Source organism: Lampetra planeri, chromosome 15 (assembly GCF_965212315.1).
Source record: "Lampetra planeri chromosome 15, kcLamPlan1.2.h2, whole genome shotgun sequence".
NCBI lineage: Eukaryota > Metazoa > Chordata > Hyperoartia > Petromyzontiformes > Petromyzontidae > Lampetra > Lampetra planeri.
Window position 1 is genome coordinate 1319310 of NC_136121.1, and position 21970 is coordinate 1341279.

Consider the following 21970-nt stretch of genomic DNA (forward strand, 5'->3'; position numbering starts at 1 on the left):
TGACACCAATGTAATAACACGCTGGAGACGGCTTGTAGAATTGGTCCTTTTATTTCACTTCCTTTGCAGTTCACAAACACTCCCCGTTGCTGGCAGGCAACGGGAAGCGGGCAGACAGTCACCAGAGATCCACCACCACGTGGCACCCGGAGCCCCACTCGCACGTGGCCTCTCCCTCTCTTAGTTCCGTGTCTGACCCCGTGTCTCTCCTCTCTCCCCTTATTTAATGCCTGGGTCACGTGGTACATTCCAGCCAATCCTCAATAGCCTGTGCCGAATGTTCCAGATCCCCCATCAACTCCCGGGACCACGCCCCCGACTTGTCTTCCCATTGGCTGAGGCCAAGACCAACGAAACCAATCACCTAGCTGACATCCCGTGATCACGCCGGGGCCATGCTCCCAGGCTCTCCCCCCATTGGCTGTAAAGCGGGACCGGCAAAGCCGATCACCACGTGAATCTGACATAGGCTCTTATTACAGGTGTAGTGACATCAGGGATGTCACTGTATGGTGCCGGCCCAGAAGGGCTGTGCTGTTCAATTTTCTTACATCGTGGACAGTGCCGTGTGGGTGGCTGTATGTAATACCAGCCCTAGCGGGGCTTCGTGAGCACTGGGATAGTGTGGGAATCACGCACAGCATGTGATGGGGGCTCCCACGAGAGGGAGCAGGAGAGTGTCAGCCCAGGGACAGGGTTGCCCCGGGCCACGGCACTCTGGTTGACCCCGTAGACACGTGATCCGGAGTGTCCACACAGGGGACCCCAGGTGGGGGGGGGGGGCTAGTGGGTGATCACGTGTCCAGGGAGAGCTCTGGAGAAGGATCGAGAGGGAACGAGAATGTTTGAGAAGGCGGGCGGGGCCGAGGGCGGAGCGGCCCTGACCGTAGGGGGATATCAGACGGGTCCCTGAGAGGGACCGGGGTCCCTGCAATCTACAAGCTGGAAGCTCAACACCTACAAGCGGTAAGCAATATGTCTCAAGCTGGAAGCTGTTCGTCTTACGAGGCAACCACGTGGTCAGAGACCTGAGTGAGGGTCCGACCCTTCATAGCAGTAACCCCACTGTATAGTGTAGTTAGCTGGGTGGTCACCACCCTAGGCTGTATTGGGTAAAGGGGCCGTTACCCCTTTGTTTCACGGTATTACAATAAATGTGTTGCCTCTAAAAGGAACAATGTCTGTGACTCAGTTGGACTCACTACATAGGTATGGCTGAAATTGCCGCACAAAATGCACAACAGCCAGGAGTTCTCACCTGGTTATGCAGTAGCGTTGTTTGCCCGATGGCAATACCTGGTTGCCATATGCTATTACCACCTCTCTTCCCGACTGCACCTGAGTAAAGATAGCCCCAATCTCCACATTGCTTGCATCTGTATCCAGCGTGAAGGGCAATTAATAATCTTGGCATGCCAATGGTGGTGCCTCCGTGAAGAGCGTCCACAGATTTCTAAAAGCTGTCCTCTTCTGTACCCCATTGGAACTTCTCCCCCTTAGCTGTGAGTGTGTGTAGGGGTTTTGCAAAGGCCACAAAATCTTGTACGAACCGACAGTAATAAGAAACAAAGCCTATACATATTCTAACATCTGGTACAGATACGGGGGTTGGCCATTCTCTAACACACTGTGTCTTCTCGTGATTAGTTTCTACCCACGCTGTGCTAACTATGTGCCCCAGGTATCTGACAGAAGGCTGTGCGAGATAGCATTTAAAAGGCTTGAGTTGAAGATGTGCTTCCCTAATACATGAGAAAACCAGCCTCAGCCAGTCTAAGTGTTCTTGGAAGGATCGTCCAAACAAAATTATATCGTCCGAATATATCAGGCAAACGTCCCATTGGAGACCTGTTAGTACTAGTTCCATGAGCTGTTGGAATGTGGCTGGGGCCGTTTGTAATCCCATGGGGAGACAGTTAAAATGAAATAACCACTCCGGTGTCCTAAAGGCAGCCTTGTTTTTCGAATCCTCATCCATTGGTAACTGCCAAAACCCAGATAATAGGTCCAATGTATCAACGTATTTGGCAACCGCTAAGCATCCAATGAATCGACAATCTACGGTAGTGGATAAGCGACTGCGATCTTGACCTTATTCAGTCGACGGAAGTGGATGAAATACCGCAATGAACCATCTAGTTTTTTACCAGGATGATAGGGGCCCCCCATGAGCTCGTGGATGGCAAAATAATATCAGCTTTTAATATCTCGTTGATCACGTTTTGTACGTGAGCTTTCTCGCACGGCCCCATGCCATATTAATTTTGGCGGAAGGGCGGCGGGTTTCCCATCTTTATGTGGTGTGACATTAAATTAGTATGCCATAAATCATACGGTCTCTTACTAAATATATCCTCAAAATCCTGTAACAATGTCCGAAGGGCCTGACCCTGTGGCTCGGACAAATTAGCATCCTGCACTGTCATAGCTTCCAGCCAGGGCATAGCCTCCTCACACGCAGGATCAGTTTCATCTTCCATTATTACTGCCTGCACTTATCCGCCCCATGCTGGCATGGGCCGGACATGCGCCAAAACCGTTCCCCCATGTTTCGTGATAGGTGTATCTGCCGAGTTAAAAACTTAGATAAATAGTTTCTGGTGGCGACACAAGATGGTGTCCGCACCTACCAGGGCGTGTCGGTCCATGATCGCCATCGCTGGTGATACTAATATAGGTGTTTCTAGTCGAGCCGTCAACAGCAGAGTGCGATATCAAAAGATTTATGATGCTGGGGATACCATGAGCATTTCCTTGATGACTGCCTGCACCTGAGCCGACGTCCGGGTGCCATTGTCCGGGCGTAAAAATTATAGCATTTCGATCCACCCCTGGTTCATAACAATTTTGATAGGGAGTTGATTTAGATAGTCTATCCCCAGCAAACAGGGAACCATTAATGTGTTGGAGACAAGTACGGGTCTCGAAATGACCAGTTCTCCCACGCAGATTTTGGTCTCCAACTGTCCTACAATTCCCATGCATCCCCCATTTGCCGTTACGCAGGATAATTGTATGGGTCGCAACCGCTGGGCCCTGTGGGGAAACACATCAAAAACATACAAGGATATAATAGTCGCTGAAGCTCCTGTATCGACCAGCATCCGAACCTCAATTCCCCCACTGAGCCTACCACCACCGACATTCCAGCTGCGGCTACTACCCTCTTTGCCAATTTGCACCATTGTGTACCCGAATCTGGCCATCGTTGTAGTGAAAAGTCGTGTATATACGATGATGGCTGTGATCATCGGAATGTGGTGGGTGTATCGACTGATGGTGTGTATGAGAAGTCTGTGATGGGGACTGTCGAGGTGTTCGGGGTGCCGCGACTCGCCTGCTGGTTGTACGTAGGGGTAGAGAACGGCTGTTGGCGCGAAGGCAGCCCTAATGGAGCAGCATCGATATGTTACCTGTGGGATATGTGGCCCGTATGGCCACATGACAGGTCGCTGGATGCCCCAAGTCCCTGGGGCGTCCAGCGACGGTTCCCCTGGGTAGGGCCCTGAAATGTCCCTCTCACAGCCGCCAACATCTCCCCCCCCAGGTGGCCCGACATCCCCCTCTACTTTTGCGTCCTTTTCTTGGTCCAATATTGACCGGACACCCTCCAATTCCTTGACGTTGTGGCCTCATAAACCTCCTCATCAGCTCTTGTGATCTTCGCGATCCACAATGAGGTCTGCTCGTCCTCATGAGTGACCGCCAAGATTATTGTTAAATCCTGTGCCAGCGCTAGCATCAAGGTGGGCCACCATAAAGTCCAGGGCCCTCGCGTCCAAGCCCAGGAAAGCAGCTTGTGCTAAGGCTATGAGAGCACTCCTGGAGGCCAAGGCTGACTCCCTCTCTACCCGCCGACGGTTCTGAAATCGTCTCTTTGTGCTGGATGGTGGGTCAAAAATATCTGAAATCTCTGCCACATCACAATAAGCAGCTTGCAGGGTTTTCTTTTTCTCTGCGGGGATGGAGGAAAATATAAGCAGAGCGTCTTCACTAAGGGTCATGGGGAGAGCCTTCAGTTCCTCAGACTCCGTCCACTCGAGGTATGTATATGCTGCCTCGAATAAATGAACAAATGCTCCCCAAGTCCCCTCCTTTAACTACAAACGTTTCTACGTTGCCTAACCGACATGGTCGATCAACGCCCTTTCCTCGTCGCTGCTCTGAAATTAATTCCTGCGGCCGGGGCGGCGGCTGTTTCACGCGCTTTGGACCGTTGTCCGTAAGCTTCCCTATGTGGCTCCAATGCTCTGCCGCAGAGGCTCGGAGTGGCCATTTCCGCTGAGCCTCGCACGTTTAATGCCAATTCCGCTCCGATGGTGGCTATCGTTGTCGACCCCATCAAAGTTAATTCTACTCCCTCCGGAGGTTGTCCTTCTCTGTCTCTTTGCATTCTGGACTCTATCGGTGGCAATTTCGAAGCCTCTGATGGGCTCGCCAGCCTGGTGAGGGTGGATCTCGCTGGTCGTGGTGCTACGCTCTCATCCGTCAGCAGCGCTGGCTCCTCAATCCCCAGCGCCAATGTCTCCAGCACTCCATCGTGGGCGATGACCATCTCGGCCGTTGCTGTTGCCCATGGAATCCCCACTATGGGGCTTCCAGCTCAAACTATTGCAGGAGTAGCGTTACCGTCTCGGTGAGTTGATCGACTCAGTCTCTCCAGAGCCTACTTCTCTCGCGGGGTCGACGGCTCTCTGACGAGTTGCTCCTCACCTTTCGTCGTCTTCTTATGTTTCGGGAGCCATCCCGACCCTGTCTGTAGACCGTGCTGTCTCCAGATAACGGCCGTGTGGGGCACTAGGAGTGGAAGAGGAACATGTTCTTCCTCTTTATTGGGGTCTTGGTCAGGGTCCTTCAATTACTCTGTCGAGGCATCTTCACAATCCCACCACTGCCACCAGTTGTAATGAGTCCACCAGATGGAAATTGAGATGACACACTCTTCTTTATTTTCAGCGCAAACTCACGCCGCACGCGTCCACTCCACTCTGAATCTCTCCAGGAAGCGCCCCGATCGCCCCGCCTCATCCAGTGGCATCCCCAGTCTCTCCCTGGGCGTTCCCTCTCTCTCGCCATGCCTTCTCTTTCCTGTCCCTCATGACGTCATCTTAACTGTAACCTGGGATGCCGTGAGTATTTCTACCCCCAGATCACGTAGGTATTAGCACTAACATGCTATAACAGACCCCCATAATGGTCCCCACTACATCAGCATTCCCTACCCCCCTGCAAGCTGATGTTAATCACTGCACTGAGTTGACAGGGAGAAACTCTCGAGGTATGAAGAGAAGCGATTGGTGGTTGGAGATGAGGAGAATATGGTCCAAGGTGTGAATAAAGGGAGATTTGTGGCTGGGAGTGAGGAGCCAGGAATTAGGGGAGGAAGCCGTGGGTTTCTTTTTACTTATTTAACAAATGCTTTTACACAAAGCACCAGATACACAAGAAAAATAAAATGATAATTGTTTTTTTATCCTTCTATCTGGCAACAAAAAAAAACAATTATCATATTTTTACTGGCAAATGAGGTTCCCATAGTGAAGAAAAATAAATATATATGTTGATATGATGTGAGTGGATGTCAGCCCACGTAGCTATAGAGCCATGTGACAGCCTCCTCTAGCACGTGTAGGGCAACAAATCTGCCCGGCACGCCCTGACGGACTTCATAGTCAGAGATGATGTGTGCTACAGTCTCCTACACTGCAGGCTGTTACCTAGTACGCCCCATCGGTCACTCCGCAAGCGGTTCAATTGAACCTACTAGCACCTTGGGAAGTCGAAGTCAGGCATCTGGACAGACGGATCACTGATGAGGTCGTTGTTAGGCACATCCACGCATCTCCATTCCTCGCCCCAGGCAGTTTGGGTATATCGCATACTCGGAGTCTTTGGGCTGTGGTAATGCCCACACTGGGTCTCGGGACTTCAGGCGCATTGCTGGAGGCTTGAAGATACCGACATGAGGGGGCAACTCCAGTCCCACATGTTGCACCTTGTCCAGCATCTTGGCCACTGTAGCTTGATGTGAGCTGATTGAGTTCATAGGGGTGTACAGCATTCAGCTACAGATTTCAGGACAAAACCCTATCAGGTCACATCATAGATCAGAGCTCCTGATTTATGACAATGCCATCCGTCAATGCTGGAAATAGCATTACAAAAGATATTGAGCAGGAAATCCACCATGACAGATGAGACCCTCCACGCCATACGGCAACACCCCATGGAGCACCACCTCAGCGAGCCACCAACCAATGGTGAGCTGAGGCGTGCAATCAAGTTGATAAAGTCAAACAAAGCCTGTGGTCAGGATGGCATTCCAGCTGAAGTCTTTCAAGCTGGCAGCCACCAGCTCACTTCAAGGCTCCACAAGTTGATCCTCCATATCTGCGAGGAAGAAGACCTTCCCAATGACCTCAAAAATGTGACTATTGTAACAATCTTCAAGAAGGGGGGCAAGTCTTACTGTGAAAGCTACAGGGGGATCTCCCGCTTCTTTAAAGCAGGAAATATCCTGGTCTGCATCCTGCTCCGTGGTCTGGATACCGTTGCTTAGGAGGTCCTGCCGGAGATACATTGCAGATTCTGACCATCCTCGGGCACTGCAGATATGGTATTCGCTGCCCGACAGATTCAATAACTCTTATTGGCATTTATCGACCTAGCCAAGGCATTTGACTCCATTCTGCGGTTCCTGCACGACAACATGATCGCCACCGTGCTAAGTGGGGGATATGAAACAGATGCCTTTCAGATGCGAATGGGTGTCAAACAGGGCTGCGTGATTGTCCACACATTATTCACCATCTATCTGGTCATGTTCACGCTACTTGTCTGCGATCGCCTTCCATCTGGCATCAGTAACCAAGACCGTCCGGATGGGAAGCTCTCCACCCTCTACCTGCAGTTTGTGGACGACTGCCGTGCGGGGACTGACACCACACAGGACATCCAGATGCATTTACGAGATGTGCCTTAACCGTGAACATCACCAAAACCAAGGTCCTCCACCAACTGCTATCGGACCAACCAAACATCCCCTCGACTATCTATGTCGATGGAGAGGCCCTTGCAGGAACAACCTGGGAAACCACAGCTGTAGTGCTGCGAACTGCCGCCCGCTCACTGATCTACTTAGTAGCATAGTATTGTACTCAGGCCTGGACCGGGAAGTCGTACACAAAACTGCTAGATGCACAATTGAATAATGCAAAAATAATAACTGGAATACTGAAACCGACATTAATCACCTGGCTCCCTGTTATGGCGATCATTCTGTCACCAAAATATCTACAGACATTCCAACTGCAAGAGAGTTGACACGTTTTCTTACCAAGGACAACAACATATCCATCAACCAAGACCTCAACAACGTACCTCGACGATGACTCAAGTCCCGATCCCCCTTCTGGGATCACACTCTCACCATCCTAGAATCTCACTCCGAGCCAGAAGAATGTTGGTGAACAGAGTGGAACAACGCGGATATCCAGAATAAGCACCTTATTCGAAACCCAAACATCGCACCTCCTGGTTTTGGCATTCCTCGAAGACACGGGTGGAACCATCAATCACATCATAATATCAGCAGGCCGATGTGCACATCTCCGTCATGTATGGCAAATTTAACATATGCCACAGTATTACTGTGGCCTTAGAACGCAAACTATCATCATATTTCAATCTAATGGAGTCTGTGCTCCTTCAACGAAGACATAGCAAAACTACACAAACTCTCTCCTGAAGCCTTCTCGTCACTAGCAAACCCCGACATATGATTTTAGCTCCTGAACATATTTCCATACACACGAGTAGAATAGGAGTATTCACAACGACCAATACACAACTAATGGTATTGGTTATTCCCCTCAGAAGCTAAGCAGAGTTGAGCCTGAATGGGTGAGCATCAGACACAAAAACGTTTTCAGGCCTTACGGAGCTTCGTAGTGGCTAGTAAAGAGCATTGTAGCGAAGTCTATTGCTGTACTGTACTTATATTGCAACTGCCTTCAACCCGCAATGATCAGTGTAGTGAAGAATGGTCAAGTAACGCAACCCCACACAGGTGTGGGGAGGCTGTCAACCAGCTGTCGATTGACAAAGAGGTTGTACGTGTAGATAAGTTATTAATGTTCATTTTAGCTGTCGAAACAACGTATCGATTGTCTCCATTAGCTACAAAGTGGCAAAGTATTGTTTATATATACTTTTTTGTTTGGCGCCGTTGTCGAGTCAACATATTCATCTGGCTCTATATATAGCGATTAAAAGCACTGCAGTGATAAGGATAAGCCTGTATTTAATGTCAACATACTATTTTGTGAGAGGAATTTGATTCTGTATAATGCATGACTTGAACATGCATTACACTCCATTATTGGTTGGACATCCATCAGTTTAAACCGACGTGAAAATGCCAGCGAACGTGCCATACAAATCTGCCCCCTCCCCTCCCCCGTTTCTGCTGGAATTAAAAAGGCTTAAAATCGAGATGATTTGGTTTCTGATTTGTCACATTCACACACAATTCCTACCTGTGAATGGTCATTTTCATCATGTTTGGTATAATGTATTCAGTATTTACAACGCAAGCATGTTGCAAATACTGAATACGCAAGTATGTTATTTTGATGTTATACTTCCTTGCTTTACCGTGACCCCTGCAGCCACTGCTGTAGTTTTTTTTCTACAATCTACTTCTTCTTTCATATATATCAATAGCAGCAGATAAAACATGTAATTGTAGATTTGTTATCCACTCAATTGTCTGTTCAGACGCAAAATGGATATTGTCCATTCCTCCTTTAAAGGAGTGAAGATAACAACAGCAGCAGCGGAGTGTTTGTGATGCGGTCAATGGTTTGGGATTGGTGCCGCACTCGCAGGCCGCCGAATCTTTGATGCGCCATTTGTGCATCAGGTGGCCGCATCGGCCATGCACGGTCCTGATTCGGTTGATGGTCAACCATTGGTGGCGTGCAAGGTTGAAACCTGGAGGTTCGAGGTTAGGGTCCTGTATGAGATGTTTATTTTTTACGTCGGCCGCAGTCCAGTCTGGCTTCCATCTCTCACCTTTTCACCGTGTTAAACAGGAATCAATTCTTGAATCAAACCCAATCTTAAATTAAATGAGATACAGGTGGATCCTCAGTGGTGCATTACTTTAAAACAAATGTATTGAAGGGTGACTCCCCATTTTGGCATAATTTAGAATGCTTTATATTTCGTATCTGAACATTCAGCACAAGACTAATGCGTCCTAATCAACTATTGACAAAAAGGCTGTACATGTACATTCGCTAGAACTAAATCACTATTTCAGCTGTATAAACAACATAATGATATCAAGAGCTGGGAAACTATTATTGGAATGACAAATTAAAATAATGTGGGTACTAAAGCTTAAATAAAAGGTGAGTCATGGCATGTCTAAAAATGGCCAATACTGAACCGAAGCAGAAATGTCACCTCATGCATCAATTAGGCGCGGTTATATACAATAGGTCAAGTTTTTTGGACGATGTGTTTCAGTTGTCTACTCAAGATATTAATCGGGCCCTCAATACAGCGAGTGCAATAACTACAATGAGAAGGATAATCCTTTAATATTTAATGTCAAAGGAATTCAAATATTTTTAATGCAATACAAGCATGACTGGCAATTTGCATGTTGCTATATAATGTTTGGCATAAGAGTCGGGAAATCAGAGGGCAGTGCTTCTGAAACTTCTCCAATATTGCATTGGTCTTGTTGAAGGAGAACAGGAGGACAATGAATATTCTCATTCTACTTGTCCTTTTGGGACCTGGTACGGTCTGTTTAGTTCTCTATATTCAAACAAATGCTAAAATAATAGTGATTGGAAACATCCAATGATCGAAGGATCGTTTTTCTGATAGTCAATCACGTTACTTCACATTTTAAAATAGTAAACATGCGAATTTAAATGTGTTAATAATGCACGCTTTTTCTGCGAACATTAAGTCAATTGGCTTTTACACCGCTCGCAGTGATTTGTTCATAGAAGTTTTAAGTCCACTGCTTTCCAGTTTGTCTAAGTGTGAAGGAGACAAACCCTCCTGCCTCTCCTGGGATCTCTTATTTTTAGATGGATTTCAAATTTGACATATTCAGTAAATGATTGTATGGTCTACACTGAGGGCAGAATTGGAAACAATTTGTAAAACGTAAAGTCACTTGCATTATAGAATTTGGTAATACCATTCTTTTCAATTCGAAGGAAACGTGTTGGGAACTTGAAGACAGTGTGTGGTTTTATATTCTACGTGTTCTTCACTCAAAATGTGATCACAGTTTTTATTTTTGTTTTGCACCAGGACTAAAATACGTTATATACAATAAAATAACGTTTTTCAACATGGGAGATGTGAAACCATATTTGTTTGTATTAATAATATTTGAAAATATGAATTGATAAGAAGCACAAGACATGCTAGGATACACTTTGCTTTTCGGGATTGCTGTTCATCACCAATATTTGTTAATGCTGTGCATTCGCAGGCTTGGCTGTGGCTCAGAACGAGGAAGACGTTCAGTGTGCGAGTGAAGGTGGAGTGTGTCAGTACAATGATGATACGTGCGATGGCACGTATGTCGTGGGCAAGTGCGGTGGACCAGTCAACCGGCAGTGCTGCGTCCGTGAGTATCCACAAGTCAGCATGCATGTTTAGAGCAGAGCCAACACGATGTTTGGGGGGCTGCGTCCTTTATTCGCCTCCAGCCCACACTTGCTCCCAGCCCTCTCCCAATCCGTTCCCTGCCAGAATGCCCCAGCCCCTTGATGCCCCCTCCTATATCTCCTCGCCTGCTTCTCCCCCTCTCCCCTGTTCCCGCCCCCCTATCTCCCTCATTTCAGCAGGAACCTTCTCCATGCCCCTTAACTCACTGTCTATCTCCATTCCAACTCGTGACATCCCTTACACATGCATTAGACGCAATACCAATTATTATAATGGATTGCTCGGTAAGGACAGGTGCAGACTTGTGCCTATATTCCAACACTGCATAGAGGAGGTTTGGCGGATCACACAAATGTTGCAAAACTCCCTTTCCGTGGTGCTATATCCAAGCTTGCCTGGATAATGCAGTATAGCAAAGTGCAGAATAATCTCCATTTATCCCTTCTGTATGGGATAGAAAGTTGTTTTTTTATTGGTGTTTTTGTTTCCTCCCACGTGTATAAACACTCATTAATTGGCTGAGAACATCTTAAACTATGTGCCTCAGTGTTTTCCAGATTGTGCGGTGTTGTGAGATGCAGTTTGTTTGAATTACTGTACATGATATAAAAATGGTCCTAAAATTATCACTTTAAAGTTTAACATTTTAGCTGTGCACGTAGCATGGATTAAGAGTTACGTAGAATATTCTCTTACACATTGCATTTCACAAGTCTACTCTGATGTATGAGGTTAATGGTAAACGGCTGCATAATGTTACTTCGTTTCTGTTTAAACATTTAGTCAACGCATCCACTAAATTTGTTCCAACAATTAACCTCTCCTGTTCAGGTTCCCATTTTTTCCATTCTGCAACATTTAAGGTTTATGTCATCGAGTGTAACGTTGGATATTTACTCCATCTGAATAATGATCTAATTGCTGGCATATATGATTTTTTTTTGTATATTAATCTGCATAACATTTCCCACAAATTTTACTATTCAGTCTCTATTATGTTTTAGGGTTCCACATTTAACGCCAAGGTTATGCTCTGTCAGCTGTACCCCAATACCAATACCCGTCAGTCGCCACCAAGTGGCGGTGACGTCACCAAGGCGCTTGCACCACAACGCTTGCACCAGGCTAGGTGCACTTTAAGGCTACGTGAAGGCCCGCTGGCAGGAGATCACGGGACAGACCGAGGTGCCATGGATTGACTGACAGATGCATCACCTGTGCCCTCTACTGTGCTAACTTGCTGTGTTTTAGTCGCACAGCTCTCAATGACGTGCTAGTGGGAACCACGTAACCTAAAATTAGAGTAAATTAAACACGTTATGAAATACTACCTAACTCAATTCATAATGACAGCAACCATCTTTAGGCAATTAGACTAAAGCAATCGATCAATTAGTATAATAATGTTACTACAACAATCTCTTCCATCAACCGGTATCACTTAAATCCTCATTTTGCACATTTCCACAATGCTAATTTCACTAAGCCTATTGACCAATTAAGGCTTAAGTCGAATCACCACTGCATAACTGCAGCTTAATTATGAACACATTCCACCTTCATGTAACTCGTGAAAGCCTATGTTCACGAAACCGTAAAATGGAGTCTCTATATTAATCAGACTCACCAGCACGCTGTGCTGATGATGTTATAGCACCTACTTAAGAATTCGGATCTGGAAGCTCTTTCAAGCGAGACCTGAGCTTGTGTTAACAACTGATAGTGCTGGATGTAATCTCAAGGTAAACGTTGTACACATTTTTCAACATTTTGCTCGCTTTTCTACATTGTGTTTTTTCTGATAAACCAAACCAGCATATTTGGCCACGTGACAACTTGATTAGATTGACTGTCAGGTGGAGGGTAAAAGTTAGAAATGAACATACCTATGCAAGCTAACCCTAAAAAGATACGAATTTAAAAAAAATTTCGCAAAGGGCTACCATTTCTGAATGAACAATAATGAACCTCCTTTATTTATTTCAGCCTCCCATTTGATGGGATGTACCCTATCAAAACCAGTTATTGTGCTTACGAATGGGATACCTTCATTGTTAACAATACAGTACTCTACAGATAAACCTCTCAACGCCAGACATGAATCCAGACATTTGGTTGGAATTGAGGCATGTTAGAGAGGCTACCTGAATAAATCACACTTCGTGGCCAGACCGCTGGTCGTGTACTCATCAGCTGTGCTCGGCACCACATCATGCTGAACAAGCCTACCACGTGATCTGATGATGATGATGATATGCACTCTTTTATTCATATTTTTATTCTGAGTGAATTATATACATACATTGTGTTTATGTGCACATGTTTAACAAAATAAATGTGTTAAATATATTTAGAAATCGAAAATAAAAACTGGAGAATGCGAGTTAACACCACGCCGTGAGGTAATCGGATGCTGTTGGATGTCTGAGACAACCACGTACTGTCTCTTCCTCTTTACAGTTTCTTTAGAGGTTGATTCTTCAGGCACAACAACACATCCCTTCGACCCTCCAGATCAAGAGACTCCACATGGATTGAAATTTGATAGTAAGTAACTTTGATTCAACTGTACAGTTTTGATATTTAAATTGTAAAATCTTTCATTATAAACATTGAGTCGTTATTTAGCTATTAAGTGTTAGGTGCTACTTAGGTGTAAGTATAATAATGCAGTAATGTTAAACTTATTTAATAATTTTTGGGATGCAAGACAACCCCGTTCCTAGAAAGCGGTTACCCACAATTAGTCTGCCTTCAAAAATATTTCTGTATTATGCAATTATAATAATCCAATTTCACCATTGTTAATTTATGATCATGTAAATGTTGATAAGTGCTGAGGTTTAAGAATTTTACAGTACCATAGTAAAAAAATCCATGATTTCCATTTGAAAATAAACTAGTATATGCTCAAGTGAAATGAACACATACTCGTTTGGTGTGAAAGGATAAGGGAAAATTATCACTCTGAAGTTTACACATTTAGCAGTGCATTCGTAGGGTATTCTGTTTCACTAATTGATTTTCACAAATCTGCTCTGATGCATCAGGGCTGTTTAGCATAATTGAAGCTGTGTATATATAATTCAATATTGGCAGGGTTTGAGTTTTTTGTGGTTGAGCTGTATAAATTACTAGATCATTGCGGAATGTGGACTTTGTTGTTGTGCTGTATATTCTGTCGCAGAACTCAGTGATCGTATTGCGGGACAGTAGATATTGTATCGTTGTGTGGCCATTGACCAGACCTCATGCACGCGTGTTGAGGAAAAATGTTTTAGATAAAAGGGGAATGGGAGAAAGATTGACTCGAACTCAACACAAATGAGCAGTGGAAGCTTTTGTTCACGCCAAGAGAGAAATGCTACATGAATGCAAGAACACGAAGCCAAAGCGTCACAACTGGTTACAATTATTTTATAGTTGATTCTGTTATTGCATCTAGTGCAGGTTATACTATTTCATAATGTGAAGGCAGTGCGTACTTCAAATGTGATATCATATATATATTCCTCTGCTTGATCTGAGTAATGCTTTGATTGCTGAAATGTGTTATTTTTTCCTCAAGAAATATCCACAAATTTCATCCATTAGTTTCAATATTCTGTCTCTGTAATGTGATATGGTTTCACCTTTCATGTATGAGCTCAGACTAGCAAGGCGGAATATGGCGTATACTGCAAATGCTACCTGGGAACCAATGTAAAACCTCAGGGCAAAACACTGCTCGCATGCTCCACAGCTGTGCCTGGCACCATATGCTGTACCACAGTCAAGCCATATGCATTAGTCTATCACCTAATGTGATGGTCATGCTGCAATGCTCTCTGTTCAGAATATTTATTCCTTCGAGTTCATGAATTACCTTTCATTTATTTTACGTGCATACGGTTTACGAATTAAAATCTTACGCGTATTTAGCAATCTAAAATAAAACAAACAGGAGGATGCAAGTTGATATCACACCCGTGAGGTAGTCCGATGCTGTCGTCGAAGCCGTACTCGTGGGTGTACTCTGCCCGTGCTCTCTCTCTTCACAGTTACTACAAGAGCAACACCTCCCTTCGACCCTCCAGATCAAGAGACTCCACATGGATTGAAATTTTTAAGTAACTTTGATTCAACTGTACAGTTTTGATATTTAAATAGAAAATCTGGCAGTTATAAACATTGAGTCGTTATTTAGCTATTAAGTGTTGAATGTTAGGTGCTAGTTAGGTGTAAGTGTAATTTAAATGCAGTAATGTTAACTTATTCCATTATTTGTGGGATGCAAGACAACCCCGTGCCAAGAAAGCTGTTAGTCCACCTTCAAAAATATTTATGTATTATAACAATATAATTTCACCCATGTGTTCATTTATAAACATGTAAATGTTGAAAAGTACTGAGGTTTAAGAATTTTACAGCACCATAGTTCAAAAATGCCTGATTTCCATTGGTATGTAGTGAGTCCAACTGAGTCGCAGACATTATTCTTTAGAGGCAACACGTTTATTTAACATCAACACCTTAACACAAAGGGGTAACTGCCCCTTTACCAGATACAGCCTAGGGTGGTGACCACCCAGCTAACTACACTATACGTAGGAGTTACAGCTACAAAGGGTCGGACCCTCACTCGGGTCCCCGACCACGTGTTGATGCCTCGTAGGACGTGGAGCTTCCAGCTTGTAGACGTAGAGCTTCCAGCTTGTAGACGTAGAGCTTCCAGCTTGTCGAATGCAGCGACCCCGGTCCCGCCCGACTTCTCGAGCGTTCTAGTTCTCTCTCGATCCCCCTCGAGAGCTCTCCCTGGACACGTGATCACCCCCTAGCCCCCCCACCTGGGGCCTTCTCTCCAGATCCCGTGTCTACGGGGTCAACCAGAGTGCCATGGCCCGGGGCAACCCTGTCCCTGGGCTGACACTCTCCCGCTCCCCCCTTATGGGAGCCCGCACTGCACGCTATGCGTGGTGCCCGCGCTATTCTAGCACTCACCAAGCCCCGCTAGGGCTGGTACTACACCCGGATCACGAAAAACGAGTCTTTGAGCGAGTCCGTGATGCCGGGCCCAAGGGGAGATGGGCTCGCTCACCCTGGAGGTCCCGGGGAGAATTTGCAAATGTTCCGCCGAACCCGGCTCCTCACGGAGAGCAGTAGGCCGGGTTGACGGATCCTCCGCACTCGAAGCCTGTGGAGACGGCATGCGCGGCCGCTCGGGAGTTTTACTATTCTGTCTCTGTAATGTGTTATGGTTTCATCTTTCATGTATGAGCTAAGACTAGCAAGGTGGAATATGGGGTATGCTGCAAATGCTACCTGGGAACCAATATAAATATATTATTTGGTTCTTTCGGTAAAGTCACGTAGAATTTTTTGTTAAATCAAAACTCACGACGTTTTGATCGCAACACAAGCAGTCGTCATCAGGCGGAGAGAAAAGGGGGGCAAGCCTCCAACTGCAACTGTTTATAAAGGCTTTAAATGGGCGTAGCCCAAGTGTCAGAAGGAGTGGGGGACAATAGCTGTGGAGCAGCATGAATGGACGAGCCAAAGCTGTGAGTGGGCGGGGCACAAGAGCCGTGGAGCTCGCGCTGAGCGGCGCAGTCCAAGTGTGTCAGCGGCATGGGCGGGGCAGGCAATGCTAATGTAGGAGCAGACAAAGGGGGAGAGAGAGGGCGCAGGGCTAGGGGAGAGAGAGGGGACAGAGATATGGGGAGAGAGAGGGAGGTGATAGGGGGAGAGAGAGGGGGGGGAGATAGGGGAGAGAGAGAGGGAGGGAGAGAGATAGGGCGAGAGAGGGTTGGTAGAGATACTTGGGCTGCGTTCATTTCAAGCCTTTATAAACAGTTGCGCTTGTGTTGCGATAGAAACGTCATGAGTTTTTATTTTATTTTCTATCTACGTGAATTTACCGAAAGAACCAAAGAACATGAATTCGTGCAGTCACGAAAGTTTTAAGTCAAAATGTAACCAATATAAAACCTCAGGCCAGAACACTGTTCGTATACTCATCAGTGTGCCCGGCACCATATGCCGTACCACAGTCAATCCACATTCATTAGTCTATTATTATTATGACCTTATCTAACGGTAATGTTGCACTGCTCTCTGTTAAGAATATGTATTCCTCCGAGTGAATGAATTGCCTTTCATTTATTTTATATACATACGGTTTACGATATAACGTCTTACACGTATTGAGAAATCTAAAATAAAAACAGGAAAGTGCAAGTTAACATCACACCCGTAAAGTAGTCCGATAATGTCGCGTCCTCTGCCCGTGCTCTCTCTCTTCACAGTTACTTCAAGAGTAACAAAACATCCCTTAGACCCTTCAGATCAAGACACCACCCCGCCAAAAACATCTAGTTGTAAGTGTCAAGGATATAACTGTACAGTTGTGATTTTTTTTATTGCAAATATTTAAGAATACAATTTTGCTATTACTCAGCTCTCGTGTCAAATGTTACGCGCTAATTTAGCGTGAGTGTAATTTAAATTCAGAAATGTTAATGATTTCATTGTTAGTCAGATGGAAGACATCCCCTATGCCTAGAAAGCTATTACCTCCAATTAGTCCGCCTTCGAAAATATTGCTGTATTTGCAATGATATGAATCTATAGCGTAATTCCATCAATAGGTTAATTGATAAATATGCACGTGTTGAGGTTGAAGAATTTTACAGCAGCATAGTTTACAAAAATGCCTAGTTTCCATTTGAAAATGGACTCGAATGATGTACTCAAGTGAAATGCTAGTTTCGTGCGAAAGGAAACATTAAAATGATCACTTTGCAGTTCACACATTAATCAGTGCATTTGCTTTCACTATTTAAATTTGAGAAATTTGCTCTGATGCATCAAAGTTGTTCAGCATAATTGAAGCTGTGCATATACAAATATAATTTAATCATCGCAATATTTGAGTGTGTTGGATGTCACCCGTGTACTCTGCCCATGCTCTCTGTCTCTCTTTACAGTTTTTATGGATTTTCTATTGACAAGTCGCCACGTGGACCATGAAGAATCAACAACCAAAGAACCAAAAACCAAACATCATCGATGGCCTACTATTAATGGTGAGTGACTCAGATGGAGCTGTGCAGCCACAATGTTTAAAAAGCAAATATTTAATACTTCCTATTATTCTATTAAGCGTTAAATATTACGTGTTAATTAAGTGTAATTTAAATGTAGTGATAGTATATTTACTTAATTATTTGATGGATGCTAGAAAAGGGTTGGGCCAAACTTGTACAACTTTGAGAAACTGTGCTATATTATGTAAAACATTATGCAAATGTATCTATGTTCAGTTTGCAGTGATGTAATTCACGTTAACTGGTGAATGTGCAAATGTTGACCACTGCTTAAATTTTTTACATTTCCATTGTTTAAGAATCACTGATCTCCACTCGTAAATGGAATTAGTACGTGCTCAAGTGAAATGAGCACATACCAGTTTCGTGTGAAAGGAAAAATGTAAATGATCACTTTGCATCTCGCACATTTAAAACTGCATTTGTACGGTATTCTGTTTCAACCGTTGAATTTCACAAATCTACTCTGATGCATCAGTTCTTTAGCACAATTCAGCATACCACTGTTTAATTTCCATGTAAAAAATTGTTGGAACAAAAACTGTGTTACAACTGGCTGCATTTCTAAGAGTGTCTTGTTATTTTATCTACTGCAGGAAGTTTGACTCTTTCATAATGCAAAGGTAGTCGTTTACTTCATCTGTTTAATGGTTCGATTTCTCAAATGTATTGTTTTGTTCTCATAAAATATGCACAAAATGAATCCACTAACTGTAAGATTATGTCTCTGTAATGTGTTATGGTTTGATCTGTCATGTATAAGTTCAGACTAGTAATCCGAAATTGGAGGTATGCTGAAAATGATACCTGGGAAAACATAGAAAATCTCAGGCTAGAACACCGTTCGTGTGTTCATCAACTGTGCCCGGCAGATAATGCAGTCAATCCACATGGAATAATCAATCACGTGATTTGATGGTGGTGATTCTGTGCTGTATTTTTTCATGTACATATATGTTTAACGAGTTAAAAATGTGTTCAATAAATGTAGAAATCTAATTTAAAACAAGGACAGCACAAGGTCAGTGCCACACAGTGCGGTGGTCTGATGCAATCGGTGACCCCGTGCCCTCGGATGTCTCGGTCAACTGTGTACTCTGCTCATGCTGTCTCTCTTTTAACGTTTATTTTAGATACGCTTAATCCAACAAGTTCCATCGGCCCTCCAGATACAACGAGCAAACCGCCAATTAAGTACACTAGTGATTGTAAGTAACTTGGTTTAAACTGTAGAGTAAATGTTTAATATTTCGTTCATTGTTATGATTTTATTCCTTGTTAAATGTTCCATGCTAACTAAGTGTAAGTGTAATTTAAATCCAGTAATATAACACTGATTTAATTATTTGTGCGATGCAAGAAATACCCCGTGCCGAAAAAAGGTCCGGCTTTGTTAGTTTGTTCCTATGTGCTAAGGTGTAAACATTTTACGGCATCATAGTTTAAGAATCCCTGCTCTCAATTAGTCAATGGACTAGTATGTGCTCAAGTGAACTGATCACATACTAGTTTGGTGTCAAAGGGGACATTCAAATGATCACTTTGCAGTTCACACATTTATCAGAATTGGAAGGCAATCGCCCCATAATGGAAATGCTTAATTTCATGCATATTTTTATTGGTAAATATTTAAAGGTTGAAAAGTCCTGATGGTTATTTTTTTCGATCTACATTCGTGACTGAATGGTTTATGGTTAGAAAAATAAAGGTATCACTGTATTGTTTTGCATTCTGTCGAATTTACCAGATTTTATTCCACCATGTATGATGTGTCAGGCCATTCATTAGCACTCATTATCAGTTGGCTGAGATGTAATGAAATATAAACTTGTCCATTACTTGAATTATTAAAACAATCGTTTACAGGATGCACTAATCCAGAAGATCCTTTGGTTGTTGGATCGACTGCATAGTTTAGGCGATTAAACGAGCGTATTACTGGTTAGATCATTTTTTATTATCAGTGGTCCTCCCATACAGAGATTAAACCCCACCATGGAAATGTGAAATTTCCACCACTGGCTCAGAGCCATCTAAAGAGATGAGTTCTGCACACATTGTTCATTTGAGCAAGGACAGCATAAGAACATTGATTGTTAAGTTGTGATGCAAAGTCTGTAAGGTGGTTTTCTTTCCCACCAGTTTTTTTCCTGGTGTGAATCAGACCAAAGACACCTGCGTACACTCCGTTGTCTCTAGGTGTTCAATGGCGTTTAGGATTAGGGTCACAATTTGAGGGAGATAACTGGCTTTACGAAAGGGGCATTGGGGATTATAGGGGGTGGAGTTGAGATGACACCCCAGCTGTTAGTTAAGTAAAACAAATTCGTATCTGCTCTGCGGAGGTGATGTAGTTATGGGGATAAAACACGAGACAGCTTAGCTGAACACACGAATAATCCGCTTAGAAATCCTCACGTTTGTTTTATTTTCGTTTACCCACCCTATGGATAATATTTAATGGTATAGTGTGTAACTAATAATGTACGATGTGACTGTTAAAATTAAGTCACTTGGCTTGGGGAAAAAATTAAGCCACCTGCTGCATTCTAGAGGTATGCTAAAGCATGAAAGGCATAACATGGGTTGTGGACTTGAGGAAAGTTTGTTGTTTGATATTATATGTGTCACTCACCGGTAAAATCATCTCAGTTCTGCGTCTATTCCACCAGAAATATACAGTATATACTTTACACAACAGAATGCTGATTAGTAGTATGGAGGATAATGTCATTCTGTTTTCATATTTCCAAAATTCAGTATCTACTCCTGGCAAATGCGAGCAGCGTGGAGAGTGTAATGATATTGGTGAAAAGTGTATGGACAAGAAAAACCCTAAGATGCATTGTAATGGCAAATACTACCCCGACATGTGCCCTCGATCAAAAAACTGTCAGTGCTGCATCTGTGAGTATCCCTAAGTCTGAATTCATGCATTAGACACAACACTAAGGGAAATGAGCTGAGAATAGTTTCGTGTTAGAGGATACATTCAAATAATCACTTTGTAGTTCACAAATGTAGTAGTACATGTAGCATGGATTAAATTTCGATTTAAAGCTTTCGTGACTGCAGGGATTCATCTTCTTGGTTCTTTCGGTAAAGTCACGTAGAAGGGAAGTAATAAAATAATAAAAATAAAACATAATAAAACAATTCTCACGACGTTTCGGCCACAACGCAAGCAGCCGTCCTCAGGCGAAGAATGAAGCACCTCCAAGCTTGGAGCGTATATTTAAGCTGGGTTAGAGGGGGGGGAGGTGGGAAGAAGAGCGCCTAAACAAAATAATTTGCATATCAAGAGGAATTCAGCATATGGAAAATGCGTAGGAGGTGGGCGGGGGGGGTTCCAAATCAATACTATGCCCGTGCATTATGCAAGATTAGCAGCATCAAAGGGGGGGGGGGGAGGGGGGTAGCATTAACAAAGGAAAGGAATGTTAATAGTATGTAGCTGCAGTTACTAAACAACCACGTAAAAAACTAAAGTATAAACTGCATAACAAACTAAAGTATAAACTACATAGCATCATCAGTATACTTACTATACTACAGCTTAAATATACGCTCCAAGCTTGGAGGTGCTTCATTCTTCGCCTGAGGACGGCTGCTTGCGTTGTGGCCGAAACGTCGTGATAATTGTTTTATTATTTTATTACTTCCCTTCTACGTGACTTTACCGAAAGAACCAAGAAGATGAATCCCTGCAGTCACGAAAGCTTTAAATCGAAATTTAACCGCCTCTACGGGGAGGGTTTCCACATAACTTTGAGATCCTTCAACAAGCTCCGGGATAAGAAGGCTCAGCTAATCGAGTCTCTCACCTTTCTGAAGAGATGCCGCGACTCTAAGGTAATACAAAACGCATTTACACTAACATCTGCTGCTGTAACTTCTTCTAATGCGAAACGAATTCTGCCTAGAACTAGCTTAGCTCTTATCTCAGAGAAAATCAGACTTACGCGCACAGAACTAGATCAGTTAGACAAGACACTCTACAAATCACACTTATCTTTGAGTGCAACAATGTCCACATCGGATTGGGAACATGTGGAAAAAATGACTGCCTCTTCAGCTGCCGCTATGTCGACTAAATGTAAGGACAACTTGATTTCCAAATTCAACCGCCTCTCAAACAAGAAACCGGACCCACACATTGAAAAGCTAGATGTTAACAAAGT

General features: G+C 43.9%; 1 protein-coding gene across 2 annotated transcripts in view; it reads left to right on the forward strand.

Moving 5' to 3' along the window:
* Nucleotides 1-9723: 9723 nt before the first annotated feature.
* The window catches only part of LOC144722591 (uncharacterized), a 46039-nt gene continuing 33792 nt past the window's right edge, over nucleotides 9724-21970 (forward strand). Inside the window, exons 1-8 of one of the 2 annotated variants that reach the window (XM_078600809.1) lie at nucleotides 9724-9812; nucleotides 10526-10663; nucleotides 13165-13251; nucleotides 14745-14813; nucleotides 16989-17060; nucleotides 17670-17768; nucleotides 18923-18997; nucleotides 20550-20696. In XM_078600809.1, coding sequence (XP_078456935.1) covers nucleotides 9776-9812; nucleotides 10526-10663; nucleotides 13165-13251; nucleotides 14745-14813; nucleotides 16989-17060; nucleotides 17670-17768; nucleotides 18923-18997; nucleotides 20550-20696 — 724 coding nt within the window. In that variant the 5' untranslated portion in view covers nucleotides 9724-9775. Of the gene's footprint in view, nucleotides 9813-10525; nucleotides 10664-13164; nucleotides 13252-14744; nucleotides 14814-16489; nucleotides 16780-16988; nucleotides 17061-17669; nucleotides 17769-18922; nucleotides 18998-20549; nucleotides 20697-21970 lie in introns of those variants that run through there. The other variant, XM_078600810.1, reaches the window with a different exon arrangement.